General features: G+C 47.8%; 1 protein-coding gene across 5 annotated transcripts in view; it reads right to left on the minus strand.

Moving 5' to 3' along the window:
* Positions 1 to 3410: 3410 nt before the first annotated feature.
* Positions 3411 to 23290, minus strand: part of Adgrf5 (adhesion G protein-coupled receptor F5) — a 70808-nt gene continuing 50928 nt past the window's right edge. For 4 of the 5 annotated variants that reach the window (XM_005389872.2, XM_005389870.2, XM_005389873.2 and 1 more), the window contains 13 exons: positions 22556 to 22759; positions 16906 to 17061; positions 14779 to 14898; positions 14422 to 14631; positions 13520 to 13732; positions 11690 to 11845; positions 11198 to 11406; positions 9995 to 10174; positions 7987 to 9381; positions 6779 to 6820; positions 6626 to 6685; positions 5478 to 5562; positions 3411 to 3826 (listed from right to left, as the gene is read on the minus strand). In XM_005389872.2, coding sequence (XP_005389929.1) covers positions 3747 to 3826; positions 5478 to 5562; positions 6626 to 6685; positions 6779 to 6820; positions 7987 to 9381; positions 9995 to 10174; positions 11198 to 11406; positions 11690 to 11845; positions 13520 to 13732; positions 14422 to 14631; positions 14779 to 14898; positions 16906 to 17061; positions 22556 to 22759 — 3110 coding nt within the window. In that variant the 3' untranslated portion in view covers positions 3411 to 3746. The remainder of the gene's footprint in view (positions 3827 to 5477; positions 5563 to 6625; positions 6686 to 6778; positions 6821 to 7986; positions 9382 to 9994; positions 10175 to 11197; positions 11407 to 11689; positions 11846 to 13519; positions 13733 to 14421; positions 14632 to 14778; positions 14899 to 16905; positions 17062 to 22555; positions 22760 to 23290) is intronic. The other variant, XM_005389874.2, reaches the window with a different exon arrangement.

Here is a 23290-nt window from a genome sequence, read left to right on the forward strand (position 1 = left end):
TCTTTTTCTCTTTCATTGATTCTAGGGAAAGGTTTTTAAGAAATATAATAACTGGGCTGGGGGTATAGCTCAGCAGCAGAAGTGCCTGCCTAGCAAGCACAAGGTCCTGAGTTTGATTTCCAGTACCAATGTGTATGTATATATATATATATATATATATATAAACTGGGTGTAGTGGTGCACACCCGTAGTCCTAGCACTTGGGAGACTGGGGAAGAGGATCACAAGTTCTAGCTCAGGCTGGGCAATTTAATGAGATTCTGCCTCAAACTAAAGAATTTCACTAAGTGCTGGGGGTACATCTTAGTGTTGGATCATCTTTTCCATGTGAGATCTTTCCTGTCATCCACAGACTCTCAGAGTCATTAGTAAGTTGTCGCAGGATTGTAGACAAAAGTCTGAGAAAATATCTGTGGCAAAACTGGAAATATTACCATCTCAAATCACACCAGAGGGTTTGTTATTAGTATAAGGGATGCTGGAAATAACCTTTGCGTTGATGGATTAGATTTATCAAAATAACTATGGGGAGACCACTGCAGCTGGCCTTGAGAGCTGACTTTGGGGTAGAATCTTAGAATAGGACTTGGTTTGGGCCTGGGTCTACCACATGACAGCTGATCCCATTGGCTGATCCAACCAGACCAGAACCTCCCACCCAGGGATGATGGAATTTTATGACTCTGCACCCTGCAGGTGGGAAAGCTGGTGGCCAGGGTCCACCAGATGACAACCAACCCTCAGGTGTGCGGTAGGGGGCAGAACTGGCTGCCTGCTGGGCCCAGCTGGAGGCTCCTGTGGGGTGCTTTGCCAAGGATAGCTGTGAAAGAGTGCCTGGAGTCTGGGAAAATGCCAACAGTCAAAAAAAAAAAAAAAAAAACCATCAGCAAATAAAAGTAGGATTGTAATCCAAATCAAACACCTCTTCTCACGGTTCCTGAAGTGGGCTGGCTGGCAGGATGGAGGGCAGAGGAGAGCACTAATCAACCCTGCGGCCACAGGGGACAGTGCCAAGGCTACTCTTGGATTCTGCTGCTGGCTGCCATCAGAAGTGGGCTGACAGTTCTGAATTCTGACACTTGTTTCAGGATATGCTTAGGCGAGCTTACAGGTGAGCTGTGTAAGGAGCTGTGAACAAAACCAGCTGGTGCTTCTTCAGTTTCCTGTTTTCATACCTCTACGGGAACACGGATCCAGTGCTGCAGCTTGAAAAGTGGGGGCATATGCGTGCCTCTGTATGCATGCGTGTGTGTGGTGCAGGTGCTTCTGTAAATTTGCATGTGTGAGCATGGGTGCATGTATGTACATATACATGTGTCCCTGAGTGTGTGTATGTGCATATATATGGATATGTGCATATGTGTGAGCATGTATGTGCATGTGAGCCTCTGTGAAGTTGTGTGCATGTGTGTGTACACACATGTGTGCATGTATGCCAAGAGATAGGGCACATGCCTGTGCTGATGACTGGACAGAAGACCTGATCTGCTTCCTGTGAGAGACCACCAAAGCTCCTGCCATGTGCACGTTCCTGCCATAAGGTCAAGCACAACTTCTGAGGGATCTCTGCTGATCTTTGCACCTGAGGATCACGGTGTAGGGCTTCTCGTCCTCTTGCACTTTTGACAGGACAGCTACAGCCACCTGCTGGGTGCTGTGCATCCCTCGACATCAAGATGACCCTACGAGCACGGTAGAATAGCCCTGGCTCAGTGACCCTCACTAGGACGCAGGAGCCAAGTCAGTCCATGCGGGTCTTTGCCTAGAATCCAATTCTAATGCAAGTGACCCCAGCCTCGCCTCATTCCTGTCTCTTCTGCACTGAGCTCTGCATGGAGCTAACCATTATCTGGAGAAATCAGCTGCATTTTTATAACCCATGGATTGCATCCTCCAGGGACTTTGCATATGAGCCATTCAGCGGGGCCAGTGCTGGGACAACTCTCAGGGAACAGGGGAGTAGATGTCTATGGCATTTGTGAGTCTGGAAATAGAGGCCACTGCCTTTAAGCATCATTGGAATGTCTGTCTGTCTTGCCTCTGCACCTCCTTCTCCTTCACACAGAAGAGAACAGAGTAGAGTTTAAAATTTAGAACAGGAAGAGGTTGGAGAGTTTTTAAGATGCAGGCCTTCTGAACCTAAGTTTGGAGGTGATGGTTGGATCTCAGCTTTCATCCTGAGTGCTGTCTCCAGGCCCACGCATGCTCTCCCCACTCTGGGAGCCCACACGTACCACCTGTCCCAGGGGGATCTCTGGGTTTTTATCGTTACCACTGCTCTGGGAGCAGGCTGGGGTTCGGAATGAGTGGCTGTGGCATCTACAGCACTCACTTGACTCTGCGGATACAGTCTCAATGGATAGTTGTATTTTTTGTTATGAAATGCAGCCATATAAACAACACACACAAACACAAATCACAGTCAAATACTCGGGGAAAGTTCTGCTATTTGCTCATGAGAGTGAAGTGCCTTTAGGAGCAGACTGGGCCACGGCATCCTTCCTCCCTGGAAGCTTTCCGGCGGTTGTAACAGACGCGAGTTAGATGTCAGGGAACTCCTAATGTGTCATTGCCTGGGGACGTGAAGATGGAGAGAAATGGTTCACAGCAGGCTATATGACACACCAGGACCTTCAAACGCACACTAAGGTAACAGCCACGTAGAGGACGCGCTGTGAGATGACGGTGACCAGTTCTCTGAGAGCTGTGACGTGCGAGACAGGAGTCTGTTTTCAGTGCGGTGTGTCAAATTTGTCAATTGCTGGGCATAAATACGTAACTTGTGTTTTCAAAACATAGAACAATAAAACACGAGGCTTTTCGGACACACTGTGAAGATGTTAGTCGCCTCAAGGTCCTTGGGGACCTGACCCAGAAGCACCAGCATGCTCTGCGGATGCTCGGTCCCCTCGCTCAGGCCTTGGTGAGCAGGGCCCCGGGCCCGTGACTGGCACCAGGGAACTGCGTCTCCTTGGGACATCGCTGGTAAATATTATTAGCCACTCGAGGATGTGGTTTCCTCTCTATTTTTCCAGTCTGGTTTTTTTTTCCTTCTTAGCTAGGAAAATATCAGCAAGACACCAAACTCATCCCTCCACGGCTTACTTTCAATTTCCACTTAGGAGACTTTTTTTTCTACTCAGGGTTGTAGTTTCTGAGCGATTATATTAGATTATTAGCATGGAAATCTTAAAGTGTGGTCCTTAGTGGAGTTTTTATTCTTTTCCCATTTCCTTCCTTCCTTCTTTTCTTCCTTCCTTCTTTCTGTTTCTCCTTTCCCTTCCTCTTTTACTTCCTCCCTCTCTTCTTTTCTTCTTTTTCTTTCCTTCCATCTTTCCTCCTTTCCTTCCCTACCACCCACCCTTCCTCCCTCTCTTCCTTCCTTCACTGAAGTATTTCCTAGGCACTAGTTTTTTACTTATTATTTTAATCAAAGCTTATCTTTGTAGCCAATGGCAAGTAATGAAAATGTCTCTTTAGAACTCTATTTTACAGTATAGACAGAAGCTGGGCCTTGGGAGGTGCTCGTTTCACTTAAATACTATACACACTGGGCGTCACAGGAGGGGCAGGGTGGGGAGCAGAAGCAGATATAACAACTCCCTTTCCTCTGTCTTTACAGAAGAAAGAATCTTGGTGAGAAAGTCTCTGCAGTGTCTGCTCCCAGGTGCCCGCGGAGAGTGTCCCTGCTCTGCCTGGGTCTCTTCGCTGTCTCCAAGAGGCCATGTGGCTGCAGTTCTCAGAGCTTAGCGGAGCAGTGAATAAGCACTGGAGGAGTTTTCCACTGAAGAGCTGGTTGTTTCTGGAGTGGACACATTGTACGTTCCTGAAAGACAGAGCAGCCCCTAAAGCTCACAGACAAGCTGGTGTGGACTGCTGTGTGAATTCCCCAGCGGCCAAGGGAGCTGGGTCCAGGGCCCTGTGACTTCGCCATGCCTGGGACCAAAGCCGCTCAATACTCCTCCCTACCCACAAGCCAGAGAACACCCGGCACAGGCGCATTGCTCTGAGCAAGCCCCAGGCTGACAAGCACTTGTCCTCTTCCCACAGCCAGGAGACCTCCAGGCGGGCAGCACCTGTCCCCATGCCACCACATGCACCACCCGGACCCTGGTCAGGAGATGCTAGGATGCTCTCAGGAGAGACTGGAGGCAAAGGCTTAGAAAAGGAAGAAAAGGACAAAAAAGAAAAATCACAGGGGAGGGAAAGGCCGACCAGAAAGAAGCACATGGGGACAGCAGCAGACAGGGCAGAGCCAGGCTGTCAGGGAGGGCAGTCCGGGTGCTGCAAGGCCGGTGGGCAGCGGCGGGAGGTGCAGGGAGAGGGGAGTGTGTGGGGGTGTGGGGAGGGCGAGGGCCCACCCTACCATCACACTGCTGAGCTGCCACTGCTAACAAGGTCTCTGTCACTGCCTGGGGGGACCTTGGGGACTGCTGCCAACATAAACCAAAATCACAGTGATTATGGACTCCCTGGGCCAACATACGGGGTGCAGTGATGACCCCCAAGAGACCATCCAGTGGCAGTGACTAGGCATCTCAGACCCTAGTACCCTGGGAAAAAAGCTTGCACCCCAAATTCTATCTGACTGATTCAGAAACAAGGAGCACACGCCACTGGCCCTACATAGGACGTGATTCTGATTCCACCGAATCCTGATCATTTCCCAGGAGGCTGAATCAGTGACTCTCAAAATAAGAAAGAAAGTCCACCAGTTGGATGTGTAACTCGGAAAGCACAAACCCTCTGGAGGTTTAGCAATGCTAGGTTTAGTAGTCTCAAAATTTGCCTTCCTGTGAAAAGCTTTGGTCTGGAGTACTGAGGCTTGTTCTGTCTCAAAAAGCTGGAAAGAGTTTTAGGAATTCCTTTCCGGTGGGGGACAGTGGCATAGAACAGGGCCTCGGATTTCCCAGAGTGGCTGAGACCCACTGCCCAAAGTCATTAACTGTCTACTTCCTGTTTTCAGTATTAACTGTGTTTCTAATAGAATAGCTAATTGGGTGATTCCTTATGTGGAAATTTGGGCTGGGGACTTAGCTCAGTGGCAAAGCACCTGCCTGGCAAGCGCAAGGTTGTGAGTTTGGTTCCCGGTACCGGAGAAAAACCAAAAAAAAAAAAAAAAAAAGAGTTCCTTATGTGGAAATTTTTAAAATAAATGTCAATATGTAAACAAACAGATACCACAAAAAGGAGAGAAAGGAAGAAAACTCTCAGCAGAGTCCTGTAGCAGGATTTTCTAAGTATGGTAACAGAGGCAGGGCCTGTACCTTTGCCTGGCAGGGAAGAAGACATTCCTACTCCTGCTCTCTATGACTGATCATTAATTACCCATGAAAGGTTGCTGCGTCCTTGTGACTTGTAAAAACATAAGCGAGTTCTTCTATTTCACCTCCATCCTAAACGAGGCCATTTCAAGGGAAGCCCATGAAGTTTTGGGATCTGGGCTAATCCGGGAGCATCCAGAAGTCACTACATACCTGTTTTACCGAAAAGGTTGTTAAATCTTCTTGATATTGGAGAACTCATGGAGAACACAGGGGCAGTTGAACCCAGGGACGACGACTAGAAGACAGAAAAAAGATGGAGCGGTCTTACTGCCCTCTAGTGGTTGCTTACCTGCATTTCTAACCCTACCCCTTCAGCCACGTGGAGGTGTTGGGACCTAATCCTATTAGAAAAATCGCTTTCAAATATATGAATTTCCTTCCTCTCGTCTCCTCCCCTCCCCTCCCCTCTTTTTCTTTTATTGACACAAGCCATTGGACCAGCGCCTTGTGCATGCTGAGCACATCTTCTACCACTGAGCTACGCCTCCAGCTCAAGTGTATATTTTATTATTTGGTAGGTTTTCCTAGGATTTCCTAACATGCGAAAGGTAGCTCAATATATTCAAGGACAATAGTTGCTATGGTTTATATCTAGATGCTTCCCAACAGCCTCCTGTGCCCAGTAGGCTAGATTTTTAGAAGGTGACTGGATTACAGGGATGTCACAGCTGACTTGCTGCTAGGAGACAGAGATCTGGTCCTACTGAGGCCATGGTCTGAGGGGGTCTGCAGTGTCTCCTCCCCTCTGCTTCCTGATGGTCAGGATCAGAGCAGAGTTTTCTCCCCCATCTTCCTCTGCCATGCGGCCTGCTTTGGAGCCGACTATGGGCTGCGAGCCAAAGCAACCCTCTCGCCTCCTTTAAGTTGCAGGTGTTGGTATTTTGTTTAGTAACCAGGAAACTGATTAAGACAGTAGTTGTGGCTCTAAATGAGCTACAGACAATTCTATCCATTCTTCTTGCTCAAGTTGGTTTCTTTACTATCCTGAATGCCCCCTGAAGACTGCCTTCCATTTAAAGTTCAATGATAACCTCCAGTTTAGCTTCTCTGTCATTTAATTACCTACCCAAAGATGTGGAGGCAGTGTCTTAACGAGAGCTCCATGGCTGTGTTTAAGGGGCAAAACCAGGTTAGAAGCAAAAACTACTCCGTCATCTGTGCCAAAACTAGGTATGGAAGTAGAACAAGTTGTTTTCAACCGCACCAAGAAGAGTCCCAACGTAAAAAGTCCTGTACTTCCTCACACTAGCAGAGGATACGAGGCTATGAGATGAAAAGTCCTCAGAGAGAGTGGTTACCTTGGAGTGCTGGGAAGACCGCTTGGACAGCAAAAACTTGTTCAGCAACGCTTCCTGCACCTGTGTTGTTTAAAAGAAGCCGCATAAATTCAACCTGCCACGGGCACTCCCGACTTGACTTTTCTAGATACACAGAACCGTCAGTGTTCTTACCTTCTGATCCCAGAGGCAGCCAAAGAGTAGAATGAATAGTCCCTGGGGAAAGGATTAAGAAGGAGCCAATTTTAATTATATTCCACTGTCCAGTGAAATAGGATGTGTTATTACCCGGTGGTGAACTCGTCCTGCTTTCTGTCCACCTGAGTTTATGGTATAAGTCTAGGGTCCACACTAAGGGCCTTAACAGTATATTAGAGACTGTTTTCTAATATCCTTTAGGTAGGAATAGTTTATCCTGCTGGCTATGCTACTAAACATTGTCATGTCCACATTATTCCCGACCCATTCCTGCAAGGAATCTGGGGCCTTGGGTGAGGTAATTGGTTCCTTCTAATGAAGGCACAGCTCAAAGATTATTAAATAAGAACCATAGAGTTTGGAGCTACCGGTCCAGAAGCAAGATTTAGGGTTTGCAGGGCTGTGTCACAAGCATCCAGGAAGCAATGTCTGCCTCCTCACAGCTCCCAGGCATTTGCAGACTTGAACAAATTTTTCCTACCCTTGGACACTTCTTGTTGTGTAGAACTGTGTTATAGCTCCTCTAGCAGAGTGGCCTGCACTGTCACTAGTGACCTCCTACAGGAGAGCAGAAACACGTCTGTCTGCATTTTATATAATTACCCAGCAGGCTGCCTGGCACTCAGAGACATCCACTGTTTCTCCCTTCAACAACTGTTTCCATGGAAACCATGTGGTATGCAACATCCTTTACTTCAGATGGCATCGGGGACCCTGCTGTGGGTAGAGGTCTTCACCACTCACTAGGGACACTGTGCTGAATAATCAGGGTGTCCTCACAAAGACAGAGGTCACTGAGCACTCCTAGAGACACTGGAGACAGCCCGTGGCTTAGTAGTGGCCTTTTCCCTTTGGAGGTAACAGGCTGCGCTAAGACGGTCTCAGATAAGTACCATGGAGTTGAGGGAGGCAAATTCCCTCCTGCTTGAATTATCAGGGCATTTGGAAAAGACTGGCACATTGCTGCTAAATTATGATGCGGGTGACAAGGAGGCACAGATCGATCCCTGGGAGCAGAGGAATATGCCCTGCCTTGGGCTCCCATTGAGTTCTGCAGCATGGCTCTGTGGGGCTGAGGCCTCCTCCCCAAGGACTCCTCTCTATTCCTAGGCCTGTTTATGCTTCCACCATTCATCTGCCCCAGGAGACTGAAATTTCCGCCAGGGCCTGGCAGCAGAACTCACCTGGAAGGCGTTGAGCAAGGTGAATATGATATGGAACACGGCGTTGCTCCCCTGGAACACAGTGGCCAGACCGAAACCCCAAGTGAGGCCCAGGAGCGGAGTGAGGACCCCGATGCTCTTACTGATCTGAAACAGGCTGTTCTTCTCCTGCTTGTTGGGCTTGTCCCCAACGGACGGCCTCAGGATCTTGGTGATGACCACCACGGTGATGGTCATGTTCACCACAACAATAATGAGGGCGGGGATGACAAAAGCCAGCAGGGCCTTGGTGTCGTCCCAGTTGAGCCAGCAGGCATTCTTCCTCATGTAGACCTCCCGTGGCTGGGTGGCCGCCACTGTGATGACTGAGATGACGAGGGGGCAGCCGTAGCCGAGACCGAAGGCGACAGCCTTTTGCGTGGACTTGCTTGCCTCGTGCAGGATGAAAACCAGGCGATAGAAGAGCATGAGGCCCAGTGTCAGCATCCAGAAGAACACACTGAGGTAGAAGAAATGGATGAAGAAGGTGGCGGCCACACAGGCTGTGTCGTTGAGTAGGTAGTGGTGTTCCTGGATGGCAGCTGCCACGATGAACCAAGCATCCGCGAAGAGGAGCGAGGCAGCGATGTTCACGATGCAGACGTGGCGCATATAGGACGTCCGGTTCTTGGTCACTGATTTCCACACCACCGCTTCCACAATGAGGCAGGCTGCTAAGCTCAGGATGGAGAAGCCTAGACCAATGTAGGAAATGATATCCAGCAGGATTTCCAGAAGAGAACCCCTGTCCGGAGAGTCCGGGGACATGAGGATAGAGAAGGACGTCAGGTGGTCACAGGTGCAGGAGACGCTGTCCCTGTCGACGCTGTTCACACGGCACCCTCGGCTGTCCCAGCCCCCACTGTTGTTGGAGAGGCTGAAGTTCCAGAAGACGCATATTATTTGCCCTCCTGCTCCATGGTTGTGTTTAAAAGTCATGGAGATCTCGAAGGGCGGAGTGATGTTGTGGCTGATGGTGGTGGTCATCACCAGGCTGTTTGCAAAAGGCTTTTTCTGAGCTTCCTGAGCAAGGATGGCTTTGAGCGTTGGGAAGGCCACAGTGACAACCGATGTCTCTGGGTGCAGGTTTCCCAGCTGATGCTTCTCAATGGTCACGTTGCCCCAGAGGTCGGAGTCAGGGAAGTGAAAGTTCTGTTGGTAGACGTGGGCGTTTCCGGGTTTGATGGTCATGCTCCCCATCTGCACGTTGGGGTGGCGGAGGAATGCAAAGGTGCTGTTTCCTGGCCGCAGGGCTTTGGAAAACCGCTCCATCGAATGCAGCAGTTGTGAGCTCTGGCTGGTCTGGTCCTGCTGTAGGGCCTCCCAGGTGCCCAGGACAGACTTACCCAGGATGATGTTCACAGTGGCCAGCACATCCTATAAGTGACAAACCCACAAAATCCTTTCAGCCCCAAAAGAGACAAAAATAACCTCTTCCTGGAAGCTGGGTGGCCAGGTGCAAGCAAGAGGAGAGATGAGGAAGAACTGGCAGAAGAGGAGCCTCGGACAGTAACTATAACACTGTCCTGGGAACCTAATAACTCTGAGAACCCCTTCCCACCCTGGCTCAAGCCAGTTCAGCAGGCCAGCAGAGGGAGTTATTGTTTCGTTTGGTTTTATCTGAGCTCTCCATTCTGTAGAGGCTTTTGGTGGGTGGCAAGTCACCAGCAAGAAAGTTTCAGAAGACTGCCATGCCCTGAATCCTACTTTGTACACATTCTGAAAACCTTTCATTCCTAGCTGTCCTGGAAAATTCATAGGAACTCATTCTATTTGACTAAAGAAACTAAAGCAGAGATTTACCAAAGAAATCTTCTTAAGGCCCCAAAGTGAATTCTGGAAACCCTCCAAGGTATCCTAAAAGCTGTAGCTGGCAGACTCTAATACCCAGATTCTCACTTTACAAGAAACGGAGAGAGGTTGCTGCAGTGGGGATGGACTGAACACAGTCCTGAGGGGTGAACGGGTGAGCCCCAAACTCCAGCCTCACCTTCATCATCTCTGGATTCACGTGGGATGGGACTGTTGAGAGCAAGTCTAGGATGTTGATGATGGCACCCAGACTCCCAGGGGATGACTGTATCTCTCGCTCCTCCCTGCCTATGCTGATGGAAAGATTCTTCAGGTACACGGGGAGGTTCTGGTCCTGAGAGGGGCTCTTGATCAAAGCCTAGCAAAATGAAAGCCCAAGCAAAGGAAAAACATGTAACTCTTCCAGTCCCTGAGTTCTGCTGATCCCTTCACACAACTCACAGCTCTAGCTTCAAGTTATAATTTCTACCTTCCTTGCTTGGGATGATTTGTATCTCTCATGTTTTCAACCATCAAGGTCTAACACAAATACAAAGCTTCCAAGTAGCGAATAAGTAAGTAGTTTCTATTATTTATCAGTCAGTGGCCAATGTGGCTTATCTCTTTACATTGTCCACATCTATAATTATGCTTTGCACTCAGTGGGCATTTTAATGTATTTGATGTGAGACAAGTGGAGACGAAGAAGTTAATTTGCTAAGACACAAATCAATATTACCTGTATTTCTTAGCTCTTCCTTTCTCCAGTGGTAAGATGATCAGAACTGGCTGTCTAAAGATATCACTGTTCTTTATAACCCCACTAGTTGTAATTCAGCTACATAATGATTGCAGTTCATGGAGTTGCAGGAGTCGCAAATACACAATACATCAAGTGCAGAAACGCCATTTATTTATTTTGACCAAAAGAAAGGAATGTCCCCTGCTGCATAGCTGCCACCTGGGTTCTAACTAAGGCAGAGTAGCCCTTCAGAAATAGAGGTTGCTGACAAGGATTAAGGAAATCCCAGACCTGTAACAGCATGAAGCTCAGCTACTTCTTCATTGAATTGTATTTTTATATTATTCCTCTTTCTAAAAATATTATAGATGTTTGTTTGACATCGAAATCATCCAAAGGAGATGGCTGAGAGAGAGGGTAACACACTGCCCCTGGCAGCCTTGGATCTGGGGGCTGAGAACTCAAGGTTAAGGTCCTGGCTGGTCTTGGAACAGAACACCTGCTTTGTCTGATTTATTGGATTTAAACCCCTTTATGTTCACATCTCCTTTGGAAATATGCACACAAAAGTAGCTTTTGGAGTAACACCAAGCAGCCCTGGCCCATTTTCCCAAGTGTGAGAAATCTGTCCAGCCAGATGGCTCCCCACAGAGCACTCACCTCTGCCAGCTGGAGCAGGCCATTGATGGGGGCGGAGATGCAGCTCTTCCTCTCCACCTGCCACTGGGAGCCCACACACCTGTAAGTGACAGTCCCACCAGTGGTGCTGTCGGAGCTCCTGGGAATGTCTGAGAACCTGCACAGCTTCTGAATGACCTTTCCAGGCTCTCCAACGCCGATGGCAGGGTCTCGGCATGTGACATTCTCCCCTGGGTTGGAAAATGGAAATACAAGGGACCATTGAAAGGAGGAGACAGGGCCAGGCTGGGGAGGACGGAGATTGAATTCCTATTTCTCTTTACTGTCAGTGACCTTGTGAGAGTCACTCGATTTCTTAGTTATTGCTCCTGGCTTTGTTGCTTTCCATTCAAAGCTGCTTCTTTAATCTGTGCCTGCTTTTCCCAACAGGACTTATTCCTTCTGTGCCTCACTCCCACCTCCAGTCTCTAGCGAATGGACGGCTGAGTGAGTTACAGTTGAAGATGCACTTACCAGGAACCAGAGCCAGCTTCATGGAAGAGCTGCGGACCGAGCTGTTAGCAGCATTCGTAAAGTGACAGAACACATCGACTTTTTTTGGACACTGGGAGACTGAGTTTGCCGTGGAGCTGTATTTGTAGCACACTTGCTTTCCCTTCACTTCTTTGGCTGAAGACAGAGATATGGAGAACAGGAAGTGATGACATGAGTGTCCAAAGCATAGGTTTTGTCAGCATGATCCAGAATCATTAAGCTTATCCAGACTTTCCTCAGGAATGTGTTTGACACGTTTCTGTGAGAAAATCTGGCAGTGTTTGGATCCCTCTACCTGCCTAAATCCCATCATGCCCTGTGCACTTACTTCATCCCATCCTGCCTTCACTATGTCGGTTTATACTCACCTCTTCATGGGTCTTTCCTTACCACTGGCCTGTGACTTCTGAGAGAACACCCCTGCTCATCTCTATCTTTGCATCTCCCAGGGCTCAGCCACCTGAGAAGTTCTGCATGTTTGTACCTTGACCAAGGCTGTCCAGATGCTTGCATATCTCAGTCCCCAGGCTCACTCCATCGTCCCCTTCTGTGCAATCTTCTCTAAACACTCCAGGCTTCCCTGGAGTCCTGTTTTCCTGCACAGGCACTATTCTTTCCAACCTGTAGTGCTCATTTCCAATATTTACTGCTGTGTGCACAGCCATCTATGACATGGGCCTTTCTACACATTGAAATATGGGCCTGCGGTCTTTTCTCTTTTGTTCATTGCTTATTATGATGTCTTGCCTTGAGAAAATCCTCAAGTTATTGGAAAAAATTAATGAGTTTGGGAAGGTGCTTGTGCGGTGACATTTGAGATTGTGAGTTCAACTTTGGCTGATTTTCATCCTGGGAATCCTGAGGGACTTGGATTGAGGATTTATTCTACTACAGAGGATGTGAATTTTTTTTAGAGGGGAGTGCTGGAGGAGATAACATAGAGTGCTAACAAATGGATAGCTTTAAGCTGTGCATTCTTCAGCATGGAGGTCCTGAATCACACACATAGTGAATATTCAGAGCCTGAAGCTGGGGAGGGCAGGATAGTCAGAGTTCTCAATACCCAACAAGAAATCAGGCCAAGGCCTTCACTCTATCAGATAGATTCTGTCTCCTGGCCTCTTCTTCTGCTGAGCATGTTGCCCTTCAAAGATCTTGACTTGCGCCCTGGTGGGGGAGAGGTCCCTTGCTGAAGAAGAAAAAGCTTTTCTTTCATGTCCCTCCCCTAGAGGCTCTAGGTATCTGATATTAGCAAATGCCTATAGGGAAGCTCCTTTATTTGGTGTGTGGTGCTGCGGATCAAACCCAGGGCCTTGTGCAAGCAAGGCAAGGATTCTACCAGTGAGCCATGTCCCCAGTGAACCCTGTCCCAGCGTTATTCTAAAGCAACATTTCTATCTTCTTTTCCTCTATGGTTTTCGTGCTTGGTTATTTCTCTTACTTTCTTACATGTTCAATCATGCATTGAAGAGGACTGTTGCTTGCTTTTTCCTTTCACGGTCCTGGAGACGGAACTCAGGGCACCCTGTGTGCGAGGCAGAGTTCGCCCTGAGCTCCATCTCCAGTCCTGATGTCTCTCCTGCAGCTTAGAAAGAGGCTGTCCGACCGCCCAGCTGGTGACTCCCACAATGACGGTGTCTCAGTACTGCCCTCAACAGCTACCGCTATGCAGGATGGACCCACCCTCCCAGGCTCGGTAGATGTTACCTCGAACCACAGAGCAAAATAATGAAAGCTCATGGGGTCTCTTCTGTTACATCCTGTCTCTGACAGTCTCTCTACCCAAGAGGTCAGCGATCCTCGTCTTACCAGCAGGAAAGAAGGAAGACTCCATTTCGAACATCACTTTGTATTCCTCATCCTCCTCCACACAGCACCTGAAGTGATGAGAATCCGAGCACAAACCACTGGCTTCCAGAGGATCAATCATGATGTTTGGCTCCAGAGGCAGTGGGTGAATAGTGACATCTTTGGTGGCCTCGTGGCTTGTGTTCTTATATCTGAATATGCAGTGGTATGTTCCTGAGTGGAAGGAAGACAAATGAATAAGAAGGAGAGAAGCAATTCGGGAAAGGCCAAGAGGAGGCTTAGCTTTCCTGACCAACTTGGGAAAGGACTCACCATACTTTCTCAGGCACAGAGAAGAAAATGCCTGACCAATCTCCCCCCTGGCTCTCCATCTACCTGATGGACTCAGCAAGGGCCCCCTAAATACACACTTAGGCTCAAATAAAATCAAGGGGCAGACACCAGGTTAGGGGTAGAATAGGATTTCAAATTGGTCTCCCAATTTCTACTGCAAGGCTCCTCCACGAACCCAGGGAATGAATGAAAATTTCTACACATGCAGGGATGAGAAGGTTTGGAAGAGAGCTGTCATTCTATGAGCACTATGATGTGTGAGCCCCCTTCTCCATCTCTAAATGATGTTCTCAAGTGTCCAGTGTTCAGAGGAGCAGTGCCCTTAATGTAATGACAAGAGCCCAGGCTCTGGTGGAGGAGATTTTGGCTCCAATCCTAGTTCCCTGGCTTGTGGTATATGAGTGATATCACTGCAGAGCCTCATCTCCCATATCTGCAGGATGGAACAGTGTCATCATCCCAAAGGCTGCTACATCCACTGTGAGTGGCCAGCATAAGCATCCAGAGCAGACCCAGGATGGCATCTGTCCCTTTGAACTTCCCATGACCCAGTGGGGCCGTCCACTCACCGTTCCACTCCCTGGTCGACGTCTGCACTGTCAGCACTGACTCGGTTCCGCCAGGATGCTGCCTCGTGGCATAAAACCTTTTGTGTATCTTAATTCCAGCAGAAGTGTTCCAATACACCTCATCATAGTTACTCACATTGCTGGTGCATTTTATAGAAAAGCTTTGTCCCTCAGAAACAGAAATTGGGTCCGGGGTTATTGTTAGTTTGGCTGAAAGAATGCAAACGAGACAAACAAAACAAAGCTGACCACAAGTCCACTGTTTCGTCTCTCCAGTGACATCGACACGAGCAGAACTTAAGAGAAAGACAGCACACGGGGCGTGGTAACTGCACTATGTCAGCGCGCGGTTGGTACCTGGCTGCTCCCGGGCTCTCGGGGTTGCTAGGCTGCTGCTGGTGGCACTCTGAACTGTACTCCCTTCCGTCGTGTGCCTCAAGAGCTCGTGCACTTCCCCTTTGTGGGTGGGATTATCTCCTGATGGTCAGCAGGGTGAAAGGTGCACATTAGGGTGTGGAACTCACGCCAGCTCCTCTCCAACATCCTGCAGATGCCTCTGGGAAGATCACGCTAGGTTCTTGGAATCACCTCCTGTCTACTCTCGGGCCCTACCTTTCCACATCCCACGGTGCTCCTTCACTTTAGCATCTCTCTGGAATGCTGGGAGCCCTCTGAGGTGAGCCTTTTCTCTTATGTCTCCATGTCCCCTGTCCTTAGTGTTAGGTAACCTACACTGTCAGGGCTTAATAAGCCAGAGTGAATCCTGGAACTACATTTTCAGTTGGGGAACCATAACATTTAATGCCTAAGACTCTATAGTTGCATTATCTTGGGCAAACTGGGACATAGAGGCACCTTAACATTAACTCTATATAATTATATAATGAAAATTATGTACTTATAATTGACTGTGTTCCCTATGCTTTCTGAAAAGCTCCTCAGATTCATGAGAAATTTTCATTTAAAATGTTCATGAGACCGTTAGAAACATAAACGTTTACATGACTGTCCTACTGCTTTTGGCCTCGGCGTTACTTTGTTTTGCCTTTTTAAATTTGTTACACAGATTAATGGGTTTCATTTTGGCAGATTTGAACCTCCACAGAACACACTTTGATCATTTCACTGTCTCCTCCTCCTGGCCTCTCCTGCACCCCCTGGTCCCACATTTGGGGGGTCACTATGTATAATATAGTTTGCTATCTTTCCCCCTCTCTCGGAGCTCATTTTCCACACCAGCTGCTTTTAGGAATGTCATCCAATTTCCTCTTCCACAGGAGGAGAGCTTCATGCCCTGAGGCTGCTGTCCTGGACTGCTTTTCCAGTGTAAAATCCTATATTCAATTATAATCAAAAGCAATCACGGCTTTTCATCACAGCCTTTAGCGGCTGAAGCTCAAGTGTTCAGATCCAGTTCGAAGTCACCCATGCAGCGTGTTTTGTGGCCCTCACTGCCTGTGGGGATCCAGAGACAGCTCCTTAAAGCTTAGCTGCTTCTGAGAGAGGACTGCAAAGGTTTGTGGAATCCCAATCCGGCTCTCTGGTATCTACATGACCAGACGAGGGTTTTTTCAGCAAAGCATAAATGTGTCCTTAAGACATGCAGCAGGTTTGCACATAGAAGCAAAGTTACAGAGAGGAACATGGGTAAGGATGAGGTCACTCTGAACTCGTCACTGCCCTAGACAAGTGCATGAGTATCTAGAGTGACTCAGAGTTGTGTAGATCACGCAGCGCCGTGGGAACCTGACGTGATCATTATACAAATGCTAAGTCACAATTGCAGAAAACACAATTAAGAGTAATGGGTGCTGCTCTCAGCAGTCCTTTCTGTAAGTTGTGAAAAGGAGGGTTAATGATGTATACAAATAGTACATCCTGGTAAGATGGTGGACAGACATTTGCAGCTATGGGTCAAATGACAATGCTTTGTGGGAGAAATGATGCATTTAAGACTGAATTGATACTGACTGGACTGAATTAAGGCATTAAAAAGCACTGTTTCTACTTTAAAATGGTAACAAAATATCAAGTTGTTAAAGCTTTCTGCAGCATTATTTATGGAACTGGTGAAATGGGAGAGGCGGGAGCAGGGAATTGAGTAGTGGGGAGGGAATCAGGCTGATGGACTTCAGGTGGGAAGGAGTTGTTGGGAAGGGGGTCCCTGGGGCTTTCTCATGGACTCAAGGTGACAGGACAGATCAGAGCCCATAACTACTCCCCACCTCCCCCTTTGCCATATAGGAGGGTGCCCCTCACCTTGCCTACAGCTGGGGTTCCACAGCCCTGCCCTTCCCAATTTAAAAGCTTCCATCTGAATTGAAATGGCAGAAAGGGAAACCTCTCCTGTCTCCCTGTGTGTGGTTGGCTTCCAACCGCAGGCCACTCTCAAGGACAGCCGGTTTTCTTTGCCCACGGTATTCCCAGTGGCTCAAGAGGAGTGTGGCATCTCCATGGCTAACACTTCAGGGACAGAGCTCTTACCCACAGGGACGAATGTCACTTCTATGGTTTTGCTGCCCCTGGCTCCATAGCTGCTGGTGAACTCGCACGTGAAGTTGACTGTCGCTGGGCACTGGGTCCTGTTGGCCTGCAGGGTGTACCTGCCACAGCCGGAGTCCAGGTCCTGGTCCTCATGTCCTGCAAGCACAGAAGCGACCCCTTTCCTGCTGCTGCTGGCTGACTCTGATTTACACCAAGTATGGTCTGGTGGAAATGTTCATGCTTTCTCAGTCACCAGCGGTTTTACCCCTCAAAACTGCTCCCTTGCCATTCCTAGAGACCTCATACCCTCTGCATCATCCTGCCCCTTGCCTAGGGCTCTAGGTTGGCCGTGTCTGATTTTTCCTACTTCTGTCCCTCCGCTCTCTCCCCTCCCACCCTGTCTACTGCCATCCTTTCCTAAGACACGCTTCGCACACTGAGAAAATGAAAGAAAAAAGAATAAGCCTCTCAATTCGTGCCAAAATAAGTCAGCCTTTTCAGTTCTGTGAAATATTTTGATTCACATGGAAGCAGCTTTCCTTCCTAATTCCCAAATCACCTGATTTCCATCTGCTGGCTCACAGATACGTGTATCCCTACACCCTGTGAAAAGCCCTCTCTTCCAAGTCCCCTGGGGCCTCCTGTCATCCTTTACCTTCCTGCGCCTTTTATTTTCCGCTGCTTCTTCCATTCGGCTGCAGGTACCCTCAAGCCTTCCCTTCCTAAAATGATCTGTCCCCAGTACCAAGACCCTTCCGGCCACCCGCACATTTCCCTCCTCTCGTCCTCCCACCACGCTGCTGCACCCACCGCATCTCTAATTCTTCACTCCCGCTTCTCATCGGATCTCTGTAATTGGCCTTCTTTTGTTACAGTCAGTGCACGTTTAAAATACAGAGTGGTGATGTTCGCTTGGGGGAAGAGGTCCATGCATATAACACCTTGATCATTTCCAATTCCTCTCTCTTCTACTCCTTCCTCCTGATCTCTTCCCTGTCTCCAGGTCTACCTACTAGCTTCCTATCATTGCTCCTTTATTTCATTCATTTATTCATATTTTAAGCTTCTTATGTCAAAGAAAACCATAGCATATTTAACTTTCCAAGTCTGGGTTATCATCAGCCTTCATCCTCTCAGAAAAACACCCGCTAAGGGTCCACAGCAGCCTCCTCTCCCTGCTTTCAGGGCCTCTTCCCTGCTCCTAAGCTGGGGGCCTCTTATTGGGCTACTTGAGCCCTAGGCCTGTCCTGCTTCTCTGTCCTTATCCTCCCTCCGGGCCTCCTTTCAGCTCCTTTCCTACTGCGCGCTCCGTAAACACTGATGTTGCGTGGGATGCTGAGCTCCTGACGCTGGTCCTGTTGTTCACGTTTTTCTACTCCTTCACCAGCAATCTTCCCCACAGCCAATCTGTGTCTGCACGATTTCCCCCAGATTTGTAAGACAGGTGGGAAAACGTTTGCAGCATTGGGGGAATAACGCTTTATAGAGCAAAACGATACTTTAAGGGCTGAATAGACACTACGCTGAATGGGGCATTAAGAAACACTGGTTTAACTCTAAAATGGTATCAAGTTGTTAAAGCTTTCTGTTGCATTGTTTCCTGGACAGTGTGAAATGGGAGAAAAGAAATGATACTTTAAGACTGTATTGATACTAACTAGACTGAACTGAGGTATGAAAAAACACTGTTTCTGAGAAAAATGTCCTAGCTGGAAACTTCAGAAACTAATGTCCATGCACGGATTTGCCATCTCTGGTACCTCCAACTCAACACATGCGATTTACTCTTCCCCAGACAAAACCTGCATGCCTTCCTGTGTTTCCTCCCCTTGCCATTGGCAACTCTCAGACTAGAAATCATACAGTCGCCTTTAACGACCTTAGTTTCCTCACATTGTCCTTCCCCCAAGCGCGAAGGGATCTTTTTGATTGCGCTTCTGAAATATTGCTGTCTTAGCCCAAGGTCACTGCCCAAACCCCACTGTTAGTTCTCTGAGCATTGGAAACTATTACAGCTGGGCCTGAAGCTTCAGTTATTTGCCCTTCAACTTCCTGTTTACACTACCTGAACGTTGCTTTTCTAACGTGCAGCCCTGAATGTCTCTTTTCCTTTTACCTTTAAAATCTTATCATTGGGTACAGAGGAAAGCAAAAAAAATCTCCTTAGTATAATGTATGACATTTATTCACAGTGTGGTTATAATCCACCTTCTCCCAATCTCATGCTACATCTTTCTTTCAAAAACCAGGTCCTCTCCTGGGCCTTCACCTTTGCAGAATCCCTCCTCCTGGTCACCCTCGCCATGGTCCCCTCCCTCTTCCTGCTGACGATCACACTCACCCTTAAAGAGCCAGCTTTTTTTATCAACTAACAGAAAGACAACAAGCCATGCAGGCAGGGATGCATACAGAAAGGCACAGAGATAATGAGGATGTGTAGTACGAAGTTTCCATAGGAGCAGGCTCCATACCAACATGTTGTGACATAGACTAAAGGGAAGAATGTTTCAGCTGTGAGACAGAGTGATTTCAGATGAGGAGAAGCCTGGTTGTGGACCCAAAAGAACCAAGGGTTTTAATGGCAAGTGCTGGCATGCCGGTATTGTGTGTCTATAAACCAGGACTCCTTATAGAAATTCGTATCACACTGAGCTGGGTTGGGGGTGGGATCCAAGTCTCTTACTTCTTTTAAACTAGAGTCATTGTATTCTGGTCTCCTTCACACACCAGAACCTGGGGCATTTTGCCTCCCAAGAGCGCATTTGGCAATGGTAAGAGACAGTGTTTGCTCTCCCATCCCTGGGTGCTAGTGGTGTTGGCGGGTAGAGTCCAGTGACCGTTGAGTATCCTACAATGCGCAGGACAACTCACAGATAAGGAGGGTTGGGCTGCAAACATCATCTGTGCCCAGGATGAGAAAACCTCTAATAGACAATCACATACAATGGCTTCTGCAGTGAAGTGAAAACTGCTGTCAGCGAGGGAACCAAGCAGCAGCCTGTAGGCCCGCAGGGAGCACACGCATGCTGGCAGGCTGGATCTCATCACCAGAGAGGGGACCAGGCTCCACAGGGACAGCAAACTTGTCACAGCACTGCTGGGGGGATGCGGGCACACTGTGCTCCTACCAGGCTGCAGGACAAGCAGTGCCAGGCATTGTATGGAAGGTGCTGAGTGGGACCCACAAGTGGTGCTGTGCCTGCTGCCGAAGGGACAGGTGCACGCTTGCAGCTCATGCACACCTAGGGTGCTAAACCTCTGCTACTGCAGGATGACAATGCCAGCCACTTCCCAAGGCATTTCTGTAGGGGTGTGAAGACCCAAGATGCTGAATGCAAACACTGAAAGCACAGAGGTGATCAAAATACATGGTGAAGGTGTAAATTTTAAAAATGTATTATGGAGCCAGGCATGGTGGTACATGCCTATGATCCCAGCACTCAGGAGGCTGAGGCAGGAGGATCATTGTGAGTTTGAGACCAACCTGGGCTACAAAGTGAGCTCAAGTCCAGTCTGAACTTCAAAGCAAGATCCTGTCTCAAAAAGACCAAAAAATATATAAAAATAAATAAATAAATAAAAATATATTATAGTAAAACACACATTGCCATCAATCCCCTTCAAAATATTTTTTAAAAAGTCCCCTTCACTTTGAGCACACATATTTTCTTCTTGGCCATGTGCCTTTTACAGTAATACATTATTAAAAATATACATTCCCTGTATGTTTTGATTATGCCTGGTAATTGAATGCATCAAATCAGCCACAATAATTTTTATGATAATAATGAGATCCTTAAAGAAGATCTCTCCACTTTTCCTCAGTGCAGTGGGAGATCTTCACTCGTTATTCTCATAAAGACAGAAACTCTCAGCGGGCACGGCAGTGCACAACTGTAACCCAAGTCAGGGTTCTAAGGCAGAAGGATCTCAAGTTCAAGCTCGCTCTTAGCTACACAGAGAGACTGTGTCTCCAAAAACCAGGAAACAAACAAAACAAAACTCTCAAAAACAAATCTGGAAAGTCTCCTTTTGCTGATTGCTTCCAGTTTTCTCCCATTCCAGAACACCTTGAAAGTGAGAAGACACTCACACATTCAGCTTCAGATACCTTGAGGGAGACCCACTGTGCTACCCTACTTCCTTCCTGGAAAACTGGGTGCTAAAAGAAAGTGCGATGTTTGGAGAAAGAGCTGTGGAGAGAGGGGCAAAGGGCCGGGTGCCAGAGCAAAGGCTGAATTCATCAACTGACAGCCAGGTCCCCAGCCTGTGGCCCTGTGACAGGAAACCCATTGTTCTGCAACGGACCCAGCCTGCCTTGGGCCCTGGGCTTTAGGAATGTCACAGAGAGGGTCCCGGAGCAGGCCTGCAGCACTGCGGCAGACTTCCTGATTCCTCTCCTGGGGGCCTCTTCCAGGAGTAGAAAGCTTCCCTGGCAGGACTACAGGAACTATGCAAGAGATCTCTGCCATCTGGCACAGCCTGCGGGATGCCTACACCTCCTCTTCCTTAAAATCAAGGAAGTGACTGAATGTCCCAGCTGTGGTATTTTCAAGCTACCCTATGTCTTTCCCATTCTTCTCAAGTCTTTAAGACACTCTGTAGGTGAACCTGCTTGGCAGAGTAGACGTACTCAGGAAAATTTGCATGTAAATTGATCTCTTGGTATATTTAAAGCCACGTAGCCCAATTGCAGAAGACTTTGTAAAACAAAGTTTCACATATGAATGAATTGCAAGGGCAAAGCCACGTTCTAGCTTGAAGTTTTTTTTCCTTCAAAGATGAGCACATAACAGTGCTGTTTTTTAAGAGATGACCTGACTGACCTTATATGGTTTCCAGGTAGAAAACAAACTTTTTCCATCCAGTATGCCAGACCAGCCTGCATCAGCGCTGGCCACAGGATGGGTAATAACTTGTGAGACAAGATCTATGGTGAGTCCTTATTATTTTTATATCATGACAACGTTGGATAAGTCATTTAATGTGGACTCAAATGTCTGTACTTTCATATTGAATATAAAAATGCCAGCTTCTAACTGGTGATCAAGTTTAAATGTAATTAAAAAGCAATCATAAACTATTACAGCAAACGGGCTAATCATAAACAGTTACAGAAAACAGTCACGATTGCTGCTTCCCTTTATTATTACCATCATATATTAGTGTAAACTGGAGGGTAGAAACTTCAGGTCAGATTTCCTCTTAAAGAAAGAAAACAGAAAGAGAGGAGAGAAAGAGAGAGAGCGTTGAAGTAAATGTATGCATGAGGGTAGACACTAGGAGGACACAGACATGACCAAGAAGCTCAAGTCAGAGTCAGTGCAAAGTCAATGATCGCATCCTTAGCTCTTGGCCAAGGACAGAGAAGATAGGAAGGTGAAACACCGCTTTTTTTTGCAGGGGGAGATGCATGGGCTTAAATCACCAGGCTCGCCCCCTCTGGGTCTTCTGCTAGGATCTGTAACCAGGCATGACTCTTATGAACTTGCCCATTTGGAGCTTTGTTCTGCAGTGGCTAGTCTGCAGTTGACATCAAACCTAGTACTCTTTCAAGGTATGTAGGTCAGAAGAAAGCAGTCATCTGAATCTCTCCTTGCATTTTCACTTGGTCTTTGTGCTAAAGTGGGGTGGGGGGAGCAGCACGCACCTGGAATGCTCACGTTGCCTTCTTGCTTCCACTCTATCGCGCTCCAGCTCACTTTGTTCTCACTACAGCAGCTCAGCAACACGGACCTGTTGTCACACTTCACTTCTGTCGTGTCATTGGCCAAAATCTGGATGGGAGTCACATTGATGTATTTTTCTTTCTCAAATTCAAAGATATCTACGACCAGTTTGCAAATGTAGATACCTGCAAAGGATACAATGGGTCCTTTATCGTTACCACTGCATGTATGCATTCCCTTAGAGGATGCCAGCCCGGCTCCTTCTCCATGGAGCTCCCTATTGCACCCCCTGAGACTTGGTCTACACGCTTCTCCAGGAACACTCAGGGGTGCTTGATCAATGCAGATATTCCTTGGGCCCCAAAGGGAAGAGTAGAGAGGCTCTCATGGCTGCACACTCAGGGATTTTGCTAGTGAGAAACAAGGGCAGGATTGCAAGAGGCAACATTGGAAAGTCCTAGAGAATAGAAGATCATGGATATTTTGGGGATCCTATTTAGCCCTGTGGTGAAAACGGAATTAACCAAGATGTAGTGCGACCCATAGATAGGTCCACAGTCCTCCTTTGTGTGTGAAGGAGAAGGACTGTTGACTTTTGGTCTAAAATGGGGTCATTAAATTGTAGAATGTGTTGGGCCCATCACAAGTCTCTGAATTAAGAGTTAGACTTCTGGAGTTGCCTTGGGTGGGTACGAAGGCAGAGGAGAGGCAAAGGG

Source organism: Chinchilla lanigera, unplaced genomic scaffold (genome assembly GCF_000276665.1).
Source record: "Chinchilla lanigera isolate Chin_1 unplaced genomic scaffold, ChiLan1.0 scaffold00036, whole genome shotgun sequence".
Taxonomy (NCBI): domain Eukaryota; kingdom Metazoa; phylum Chordata; class Mammalia; order Rodentia; family Chinchillidae; genus Chinchilla; species Chinchilla lanigera.